Source organism: Oryx dammah, unplaced genomic scaffold (genome assembly GCF_014754425.2).
Source record: "Oryx dammah isolate SB20612 unplaced genomic scaffold, SCBI_Odam_1.1 HiC_scaffold_19, whole genome shotgun sequence".
NCBI classification, from domain to species: domain Eukaryota; kingdom Metazoa; phylum Chordata; class Mammalia; order Artiodactyla; family Bovidae; genus Oryx; species Oryx dammah.
Genome location: NW_024070203.1, coordinates 47,370,646 through 47,382,091, shown reverse-complemented (window position 1 = coordinate 47,382,091; position 11,446 = coordinate 47,370,646). Strand labels below are relative to the sequence as shown.

The following is an 11,446-nucleotide window of genomic DNA, read 5'->3' as shown; positions in this document are numbered from 1 at the left end:
AGAATGAAGACAGCAATGTAATAACTGACCTTACAATGTTCTGCACTTTCCAGGGAAGCTTACACATGGGTTTGCAGTTCCCCTCACAGCCACCTGGTTGGTGGGCTATACACAGAGAAAGAGCTCCAAGGCAGCCAGCAAGTGTCCCAAGGCCACTGAGGTGATAGGCAGAGATCTCCTAATGTCCACAGCAGAGGGGTCTCTTTCCAGTACGTGCCACAAGGCAGGATGTCATCTTCTCTTAGGTTAACTCCACAATTAAACCCAAGGCTTGGGGCAATGTTTTGGAAATGTAGTATTGTCACACTTTCAAAGTATTGCCAATAAAAATCAACAGTAAAAGAAAAACTTCTTAGACAGAGACTCAGCTTCTGCCTGAGAATGGAAGGCTGTCCCAAACGGTTTTTAAAGAATAAGACTTCTGTCAGACCCATGAATCACAGCCCAGACCAACTTGTCCTTCAGGATCCTCCAAATAAGTGAAGTCCAGGCATTCTGCAGACAAACCTCCAGAGGCCAAGCCATCACCATGTGTTTCCTCCTGAGAGCTGGGCTGGCTGCTTAACTCTGCTAATGGAGAATTTAAAGTCGTTTCCAGGAATTTGTTGTTGTTGTTCAGTAGCCAAGTCCTGTCCTACTCTTGGTGACCCCATGGGCTGTAGCCCACCAGGCTCCTCTGTCCATGGGATTATCCAGGCAAGAATACTAAAGTGGGTTGCCATTCTCTCCTTCAGGGGACAACTTCTCAACCCGGGGATGGAACCTGCCTCTCCTGTTTGGCAGGCAGATTCTTTACAGCAGAGCTATCTGGCAAGTCCATCTGTAGGAGTCCCACAGCTTTCTAGTCCTAACCTAGAAAGTTTGTAGAAACCTTGGTTAGCGCCCACACATATCGCTTTTTAAAAAATCTATTTCAAATCACCTGCATTTTAGTTATCAAGACAAATTACTGAGGACTTTTTTTTTTCTTCTGTCCTAAATGGCAGAGAAAATCAGGTATCTGGGGCTGATCACATTCCCTATCTTCTTTTTCATTCTTAACTCCAGTTTTTCCACCTTCAGACTCCGAAAACCGGACATGCCCAGGCCCAGCCTCTCTAAAGGCTAAGGTCTCACGGGACTCCACAGAGGCAAAAATCTAGCAGCAAATCTTGGATAAATAACTGGCGGAGGACCGATGGCCTTCGGGACAACAGAAGACTCATCTCGCACGCCCCACAGTTCCCACAGGCACCTGACCACATGGCCATCAGGGTCCAAGTGAGGAGCGTTCCTTTCCTTCCCGGTCAGGGAGCGTGGGGACACCCTGGATGCGTCCAATCAGCTCCTCGGCTTCGAGAGACAAAGAAACGTGGCGACACTATGCTCCCCACGTGACTGTCCCGTCCCACCGTGTAACCCTGTACCACATGACCTGCGCTCCACGTGACTTGCACACTGCCAGACCTGGAGCCTCTCACGCGTAGACATCGTACTTTGTATCCAGGGATGCTCTGAAAAGACCAAGGAACTGGGCATACGGAGCCCTGGCATCCGCTGTCTGTGGGGTGGCCCAAACTACCTGGGGAACAGACGCCTCCGTGTAACTTTTCCCCGTGAGAAGCGCTGCGGAAATTCAAACCCACCAGAAGCCCAAACCCACCGGAAGCGTTTCGCCCCGTGTTCTGGGGTTGGACCTATTAGGTGGGGTAGAGTACACGTGGAGAGGTGCAGGCGAGATGACAGGAGTTAGTGAGAGCAGACGTGCTCTAATGTGTGCTTCCCGCATTATGGTGCTTTTTCCCACGAGAATGTGCCTTCCGAGTGGGCGGGAGTCGGGCTCACCAACACCTGCCACAGCAAACACTAGACACTCAATGCAAAATTGCATTGTTAATCCCTGAATTATCCAACAGAAATATAATGCGAGCCACATCTGCAAATCCCAATGTCTAGTAGCCACATTATAAAAATACAAAGCCATGGAAAATTATTTTTAATAATATACTTCCTTTAACCCAATATATCAAAACATTATCATTGCTTGATGTATATTTTTTAAAATATTAGGTATTTTACATCTTTTCTTCACATTATCTTCAATATCCAGTGTGTATTTTACAATACTGGACATGACTAGCCACATTCCAAGTGCTCAGTTGCCTCATGTGGCTGGTGACATCAATGATATTAACCAGTGCTGGTCTAGACTCTTGTTTTTCTAGATCAAAGGAACAGGCAATTTGTTCAGCCAACTGGACAACCCAGAACATCAAGAGTATCTGGGGAGACACCACCAGGAAAGTCATATGGGAAATGCATTCCCACCACAATCATTTCTTAAGCAACTACTTTGTACATGCTTTGACTTGGTGTCCAAGAGTATAGACACAGTCCCTACTCTCCCTAAACTCTAAACTATTTGATCTGTACAGCCTCAAACTTCTTCCCCCAGCACTTACTTTGGAGTGATGTGGCATTAAATGGCCTGGGTACCTACTTCGGGGTTGGAAGGGGTGGGTGTGTGGCATTAAATGGCCTTTCCTGTGGTCTGTGACCTCATTCTCTCTTTTTAGAAAACCAGAGTCTGTGAATTTTATATTTCAGCAAATTAAGCACTAAGTGTTACACTTAGTGTGTTACTTTCCCACAATTTCATTTAACCCTTTCAGTAACTGATTTAGGAGTTTTATTTATATTTATTTATTTAGCAGTTTTCAAATAGGGGAAGGGCGGGGGGCTGGGAGAATTTCTGTGGCTTTATGGGGAGAAAACTTGGGGAAAGAAAGTTTCTAATGTAGCCCCATCAGTTTCTCTCAGTGAGGTCTCTTCTGAGGCCTGGGGGAAACCTCAGTTAATAGGACCATGCACTTGAACCACAGAAGCCTGCAGTTAAAGAGAAGAAACCTCTGGTGCTGCCTGAAACCCAGAACAAGCCCTCGCTTACAAACGCTGGGTCGGTTCTGGACCCTGACACTTACTAGATGTGTGATGTTGGGCATCACACAATTCATAGTAATAAAAATAACTAGCATTTATTGATTTTTTTTCCATGCATCAGGCTGTGGCCCAGGCCATTACTCACAGACTCCCCCTTCCTCACAACAAGATAGATATTTCATATTATATATCAGTAATCTGGGCCTCGAAAAAAAATTGCCAAAGGTCTTACAGTTAATAAGCAGGAGAGCTGGGATTATTAATGTCTTAACCATTATTAAATGTATTTAATGTTTGTTTGATAATGTAACTTTAACCCACCTCCCACTGCATACTTAAAAAGAACACATTAAAAGAATTTCAAAATCATCAATATAGAAACCTGTATATTTGTGTTACAGATCTCAAAGGTTATTAGCATGGGCAAATAGGAATTGTTTTCAGTGTGCTTGCTTTTAAAATTCAAAAGTAAAGTTTTCATTTTTTATTTGCAGTGTATGGGGACTTGTTGAAACAATTAAAACAGCTGGTTTTTCAAAACAGATATTATATTAGCACTGTTCAGCTTATGAGGTTTTTGTAATCACTGAGAGAGAAGGAAAAGTAAAAAAGCATTTTGAAAGTGTAATATCAGATGTCATTACAAACCTGTTAAAGTAAACTGCAGTTATATACTAACATGCAATGTATATGAAGATACATTTCTTAATCTTCATTAGGAGTCTGCAACTTGAATAAAAAAGAATGAAATAAAAATATAATTAGAAAGAAATGGAAGGAAAGGGAAAAGGAAAACAAAATAATGGGAAAATAGAGGAAATGGCTATATTTCTTGAAAGAGATCAGAGGGAGGAAGGGGAAAAGAAGGATGGGAAGGAAGGGAGAAAAGAAAGTAGGAAGGAAGGGGAAAGAAAAAAACAGGAAAGAGCGAGTTTTAAAAACAACAACAACATGAATCGTTGGGGTCAGGCAGTTCCTTCAAGAAAAAGAAACTGGCCATGACCTGCTTGGCGTTGAGGCTGGGTACAGTTTTTGTAACTGTTTAGAGAAAATCTAGCGGTCTCCCTGCCATTAATCTTTTCCAAAGAAAGACTTTGTTCTGCACCTGTATAAACAATCTCGTTTTTTAAAACCTATATGCCTGCCTCTAATGTATGAGGCTCTGTATTTATACTGATAGCTTCAGGTCATCAATAGGCGGTGGAAAAAGCGGCCTGAGATCTTCCCTTTACATCTTTTTGCTCCCCTTTCCCTGCCACCCTCCCTTCTCTCTCCTTCCCCCAACCGTCCCTCCCTCCCCTCCTTCTCCCGGCACCTAGAGTCAAGTTCAAGTTCAAGCAGCGGTCCAGGAAAGATTTCTAGCTCTGTCAAGTACTCCCTGAGTTTTCCCAGCACCGAGAGAACTGAGAGCGAGTGTTTTACTCAACTGACCTCAGAGGAGACCCTCCCCCGGCTCTCGCCCCCCACAACCCCCTCCCCAAAATGGCAAAATATATCGGGGGAAAAAACCTCTGCAAACGGGGGCGAGCGGGAGGGGTTTGGCAAAACATCCCCACAGGGAGGCCTGGCCTGGGAGACGAAGGTGGAACGATGATGCCTGAGTGATGAAGTCAGCCCTGGCCAACCACCTGTTGCGGCACTTCAGGCACCAAGCCCAGCGCATTTGTTCTGCTGGAGGAGTCGGCGGGGCGAGGCTGGCCTGCGGCTTCTGCCTGCACCGTCCCGGTCGACTGCCCATCTGTCTCCTTAAGCTTCTCTCAGCTTGCCTGTAGGCTTGTAGGGAAAAGACAGGTAAATACCTAATTCGGGTGTGACGACTCAGTTTCCTCAGTGCAGAATGGCATGGCCAACCCAAACCCACTCACAGAATTTTAATTATTTTGCTGTTGTTTTAGTTTTAATTACTCAAGGGGTGCACCGAACGCCTAATCCAGTGCCTGACACACAGCAGGCACTCAACAGCTGGCCATTGATGTCCACTCCCAAAATGAAGCACACAGCCCCAGACCACGTATTGCCAAGGCTCTCCCAGTTAGGAAACAAGGAGACCGCAGTTATGCTTTGTCTCCTTTGAGGGGCATACTTCTGGGTGCTGTTTTATCGCAGTTTCTTGTTTGTTTTGTTTTACTTTGGATGGTTGTGCTGACTTTGCATGCTGAATCCAGGAGCATGCTCTTCAACACACCATCGAAAATGGTCATCAATTCTCTAGACTGAAACTCAGAGCGCGGGCAGGACCCTCTATCTTACCACACTCTGGTGTTGAAAACAGAATTAACGCGTGGAACTCCCCAGATAGCAGAAAACAGCACGCAGAGCATCCTGTGCTGTGCGACAGAAATACCGAGGGGCCTGGGATTCTACACACGGATTTGGAGTCCATATTCTGCTTACCAGCCTGTCGATATGGGGTCCTCTACTTAACATCCATCTCTGCGGCTTAGCTTCAAGTTCTGCAAAGTGGAGATAATAACATTTTAAGTCACAGATGTTGGAAAATGAAACGAACCACTGTAGATGAAAGTGCTTTGTAAATCAAACGGCGACGTTTAAGGAAAAGAGGGGAGGAAAATGAGAGGTAATTCGCCCATTGTTCCGTGTTGCTTGTTTAGCTTTTACGCTTTTGTCGGGCCGGGCTTGAATAGGCAGTCATACATCATGAGTGATGAACTTGGAAAACACATTTCGGCTGACAAGAGGGGAAGGACTCAGAGGTCTCGATCCTAGGGTTTCCAAGTGTCGGGCAATCTCCGCCTCCGTTAAGATCAGTAGGGGGTGGAAGTGGGTACCTGGGTACGAACAAGGTCCCCTCCTTCACTCACCCAGGAGCACTCATCTCGCAGTGATGGGTCCCTCGAGCCCAGGGGTCCAGATCCCAGTTCAAGAGACTTCCCCTTCCCCGCCCCCAACGGCAGATTCTCGGCACTCCGAAAAGCGGTCCCCACCCCTTCCACGCCCCCGCCCCACCTCTTGCCCCCCTTTCCCACCCCCTCTTCTTTGCCCGGGGTGGTTTGTTCCGAGGAGTACAGAATAAATAGTCCGCTCAAAACGCGCCGTGCGCGGTAGTGAGTGCCGAGCCTGGGCCCAGTCGCCGACTTCTCGGCCACGCTCTCTCGGATCAGTCTCGGGGCTCCGCGGTTCACGACCCAGATCTCTCGTCGCTTGCGGAGTTCAGCCTGGCCCCCGCCTCCGCGAGGGAGCGGAAGGCAGAGGCCGCGAGACTGGCCTGGGGGAGGAAAGCTGGGCGCGGGGGACGCAACGATGTCCACCGGCTCGGTGAGCGACCCCGAGGAGATGGAGCTGCGGGGTCTGCAGCGAGGGTACCCGGTCCCCGTCTCCAAGAGGCCGTCCCTCCGCGGCGCCGATCGCAGCTACGTGTCGCCCAGCGACAACTCGTCTGCGGAGGAGGATGACCCCGACGGCGAGGAGGAGCGCTGTGCGCTGGGCGCGGCGGGCGGCGCGGGAGGCTGCAAGAGGAAGCGGCCCCGGGTGGCTGGGGGCGGCGGCGGCAAGAAGCCCCTCCCGCCCAAGGGTTCGGCTGCCGAGTGCAAGCAGTCGCAGAGGAACGCGGCCAACGCCCGAGAGCGCGCCCGGATGCGCGTGCTGAGCAAAGCCTTCTCCAGACTCAAGACCAGCCTGCCCTGGGTGCCCCCCGACACCAAGCTTTCGAAGCTGGACACGCTCCGGCTGGCTTCCAGTTACATCGCGCACCTGCGGCAGCTGCTGCAGGAGGACCGCTATGAGAACGGCTACGTGCACCCGGTGAACCTGGTAGGCGCCGCGCGCGAGGCCCGGGCCGGGGCGGTCGAGTGATGCCCAGCGCGCTTCCCGGCGCCCGGCAGAGTCTGGCCGCTGGGAAGAACCCGAAGTGGGGCGGGGGGAGGTCTGGTAGGGGTGGTGAGGAGGCCAGTTTGGTTTCTCCCAAATTACGGGAGGAGCCAGTCGTTTTACTGGAAGAGAACCATCCACCCTTCTGTGTTTGCATCAGTCTGATCATTGTACGTGACGCTTTTGCCGGTTGATAGTTACTATCACTATGGCTAATATCCTGCTTCCGGGGTAAATCTAGGTTCCACTGGAGTCCGCTGTCCCTTTGCAGATAGAACGAAAAATCTCCCTTCCTAACATTTTCCAGATAAGAGTCTGACTGGTTTAAATCAACCAGCCCTACTTTCTGAAAGGAGGGAGGGAAGACCAAGACCTTTTTAAAAGCCTTTGGGTTTTTTCAATTCTTGAATAGCAGAGGTTTCCCCAAACGGGATTTGTCTGGAAAGTCCCTCTCCGACCTGCCAACTCTCCCGGCTTGAGAAAGATCATATCCCAGTTCCTTCTTGGAGTGAATGGCTGATGGGTGTGTGTGTGTGTGTGTGTGTGTGTGTGTGTGTTGGGGGAAGGGAACTAAGCCACAAAATCCCAAATTCTGATGGGTGTGTGTGTGTGTGTGTGTGTGTGTGTTTTGGGGGAAGGGAACTAAGCCACAAAATCCCAAATTCATGCAAATTTCGCGGAATCACCGTGAAGACAGCAGGAACGGAAAACTCCCGTCTTACGTGATCAAAATCCAGTAAAATTAACATCTTGGTTTAGAGAGAAGACGCGAAAAATTCCCAGAATACTGATAAAATCGGAGCTACACAAAGCCAGGGATATCCCGGGGTTCCGTTTGGAGAGCGGTTTCGGTTTGAAACGATCGTTTCTCCGGTATCTGATGCTCTTTCTGGTTTTACAGACGTGGCCATTTGTGGTCTCGGGACGACCCGACTCTGACACCAAAGAAGTCTCCGCGGCCAACAGATTATGTGGGACCACCGCTTAGATCGAACTCGCACTCACTTGGGATTATTGGTTGAGCACACGGGTTTGGGGACGAGGGAGAGGTGGGAGACAGTGTGAGACGCCCCGAGAATGGGAAGAACGTTCCATTGGATTCTCCTAGACTCCCCCAGCCCAGGACCGTGAACTGGACAGGTGGCGGGCGTTGGGGGGGGGGGGGGGGGGGGGGGGGGGGGGGCAGTTCCCGGGTGTCGGCTGTGCGCCTGGCATCGCAGGGCGCAGACAGCCTTGTTCCCACGGGTCTGGGCGACGACACTACACGCGGACCCAGATCAAGCCTCGGGCTTTAGCTGTATAGACTACTCCCGCGGTGCAGTCAGAGCCCAGGGCGCAGCCGCCTAGGGGTTAGTTTCCAAACTGAGCCAGATCTACCGTGTGATGGCACGACTTTGCACTGCCCAGGCCTCTCACGGTTAGACCATGGTCAGAACGCGCTCTGGACAACCGGCCTCAAAGACCGAAGTCTTCACGCCAGACCCTACATTGGGGTGTGTTTTTAAGTTGCAAAGAGAGGAGCGCGGCACACCTGGGCCAGAATTGTATCCCACAGGGCTGCGCCCTCTGGGCCGGACGCACGATGCCCTGCCGGTTCGGGGAGAGGTGGAAGGGCGCTAGCAGAGACCCACCAGACCGGGTCTGCCCGGAGCGCTCCCTCCGGTCGCGCTTCCGGGGGCCAGTGACGCCCCTCCGACCCCCGAGGCAAGCATCTCCCCTTAACCAGGCTTAGGTCTGCCCCTTCCCCTTCTAAGTCTTCAGCCTCCCATCCGCCTCTCCCTACCGACCTGGCTCGGGTCTGCTTGGGCACCTCCATCTGCTCCCTCCTCCTACACCTACTTGCTGGCCTCCTCCCCACCCCCCACTCCCGACTGTCCCCACCTGGCTTCCCCCTCGGGTGGCACCCGCCTCCGACTCCACCTCCTGGCGTCCCCATTCTTCCTCCCGGCGGGGTGGGGCGCGGAGTCTGTTCCGTACTAGACCCTGATGCGGCAGAACGTGCAGCCGCCCCAGGCAGCACTACCACAATAATTAGCAAATGTAAATAAATTTATTTTTTTATGAATAATAAAACGCATTGTGAAAACCGAGTGCCCTGGGGCGTCAAAACGTGGTCTTTTTGCCCGAGTTTGGTCTGGGAATTAACTTAAATCTGCCCTTTGGCTCTGTGTGGGAATTGGGTTATTGTTGGAGGCGGAGGAGTTGATCAGGTTTGGATCGCTGCAATTTTAAGTGTAACTCTCCTTCTTTTCTCTGATTCTGATTCCTCTTCCTAAGGCAAGGGTTCTTGGAAGCCAGGGACTAACGGTTTCTAAGGCCCTTAATAGTCTTTTGGGGTCAGGGCCACGTGGAAAGAAAGGTATACACTCTTCAAAGCAATATAGGTGTACTTCTTTCTTGCGCGCGCGCACACACACACAGACACACACACACAGACACACACACACACACACACACACACACACACGAGAATTTCTCCAGCCTAAAAGACACTACAGCGCTAACAATTGCAAATAGTTCAAGAACCCCCTACAGCCAACACATCCAGAGTAGGGATGAGTCTTGGGTCTAACTGGCACTGATTTATATTTCAGGAGAGTTTTTGGGTTTTTTGAATAATGTTTATATAGACTTTTGATCCAGCCACCCGCAGTTTTCACAGGAAGTAATAACTGGGGAAACCCATCACAGGATTTTTAAATGCAGGCCTTTTTACAGAGGAACATTCTCTTTGTAGGACCTTTAAAAGTTTAGAAAAGTGTGAAGGATGAAACTAAACAAATGCCCAGTTTGGGGTGTGTCCATTATTTTATGAAATCGAAAGGCAGTTCACTTACCAGAGAGAAGAAATATAGCTGGAGTTTAGGAGGTGAGAGGGAAGTGAGGGAGCATGGGTTCCTGTGTGGCACTAAATCGAACCCAAACTCTGGAGATCTGGTTTCCGGCAGGATTTTTTTGGGCTTTTGTTCATACCCTGGTGGAGATCCAGCCCTCAGGATCCAGTCTTCAGTGGCAGAAGTTGGCAGGAGCTTTCTGTGGCATCAAGGATCTCTGATTAAAGGAGTACTTGGGAGTAACTAGTGACAGGAAACATTATCATAGTGGTTAAAGGCACTTAGTGTGTGTTAGTTGCTCAGTTGTGTTTGACTCTTTGTGACCCCAAGGACTGTAGCCTGCCAGGCTCCTCTAACCGTGGGATTCTCCAGGCAAGAATACTGAAGTGAGCTGCTATTCCCTTCTCCAGGGAGCCTTCCTGACCCAGGAATCAAACCCAGGTCTCCTGCATTGGAAACAGATTCTTTACCGTCTGAGCCACCAGGGAACCCCACTTAGGCCAGTTTTGGGGACCCAGCTTCTTGGGAGTCAGGTGTCTGCTGGAAGCCAGCCCTGAGTCAAGGTCTTTTACAAAGCTGCCAGCAAATGAGGTCCTTATAAAGGAAAGGAGGCAGTGTCCTATCTTATAATGTGAACCTGAAAGTCTGCAGAAACCACCTTGGGATCCAAGCTCTGCCACACCCCCCACAGACTGGTGACTATGCAACTCCCCTCAGCCTCACTTTCCCCATCTACAAAATGGGGTAGTAACAGTGACTGCCTCAGAAGATGGTCATCGGAATAAAAGTGACAGCAGTATTTAAGCATCCTTTCTAAGGCAGTGAGCCGTGTCCTAAAGGCTTATTGATGACTGAAGGAAACAGAAGGGGAGGCTTTGGCAAAAGGGAACATTTTAAGGGGGGGACACTTTAAACAGGTGGTACCACTTTGAACAGGTGGGACATTTCAGGAATCCTGTTTTGAGATGCCTGGATTAAAACAGTGAGAGAAAAGTGCCCCCCCACCAGAGTAGAAACAGAAAAGAAAAAGACTACTTGCAGTGAATATAAGCAGGAAAAAGCAATTGAAAAAACAAGGAAATATATTAGGGCACATTTTCATAAATAAAATATTTACAATGTGTGTTACCATGATTATATCCTTTCAGGACACTTCAGGGACAAACCCACAGATTTTCTGCTCCTCCTCTGCCCCCCACCCCCAATAAGGGGGTGCTTTCACTGATTCACATATCCAGAGTGTTGTTCTCTGCAAGCTCATTTTTTATTGCACTTGATAACCTAATAATTTATAGAGAAGAGAAAAACTTTCTTGAGAATTTTTTGCTCCATGGTTTCAGTAAGAAGTTCTATGTCAAGAATTATGTAGTTAAAAAAAGAAGAGAGGTCAATTTCTAGTAAGTCCAGATGAATCAGTATAAATTGCTCAAACTTCTGGGCAAGGGTTGCTGCTGGGAGAGGCCTGAAGTACCTTGAACTGTGCTTTCTTGATCGCCAGTGAATATGGTGATTACTATGTGCTCTAAGGGGTAGAAAGACATCCCAAAGCCTTCCTTCTTTTTTCCTTTCATCAGTTTCTTTTAGGCATTTGGCCTGGATAAACAGGAACTGGGACTGGGGAAATGAGCAAATTAAAAAAAGAGAAGTAAGTTTGTCCTTAGGGTTATTTCGATTTGATTATACTGCTGTGAGAGAAAAGTTGAAGGAAAAAAAAAGTTAAGAAATGTAAAAAGTACTGAATAACAAATCAAATGAGTAAATTGAAAAATACTTTTCCGGGGGCTTTTTGAGGGACCAAAGCATTATTATTAGTGAGACTGACTCAGTCAAAGAGAACAAAAATCCCCTTTCACAGGCTTTTCCTA

General features: G+C 48.9%; 1 protein-coding gene and 1 long non-coding RNA gene across 2 annotated transcripts; one reads left to right on the top strand and one right to left on the bottom strand.

Annotated features, from left to right (window-relative positions):
- Nucleotides 1–738: 738 nt before the first annotated feature.
- On the bottom strand, nt 739–5,851 carry LOC120878663. The gene is made up of 3 exons (XR_005724603.1): nt 5,314–5,851; nt 4,548–4,692; nt 739–852 (listed from the first exon to the last, which is right to left on the bottom strand). It is a non-coding gene; the product is annotated as an uncharacterized LOC120878663 (long non-coding RNA).
- Nucleotides 5,852–5,894: 43 nt separating this feature from the next.
- MSC (musculin) lies at nt 5,895–8,837 on the top strand. The gene is made up of 2 exons (XM_040261369.1): nt 5,895–6,690; nt 7,649–8,837. Exons 1-2 carry the CDS (start codon nt 6,181–6,183, stop codon nt 7,733–7,735), a joined length of 597 nt encoding a protein of 198 aa, XP_040117303.1. The 5' UTR covers nt 5,895–6,180; the 3' UTR covers nt 7,736–8,837.
- Nucleotides 8,838–11,446: the final 2,609 nt, after the last annotated feature.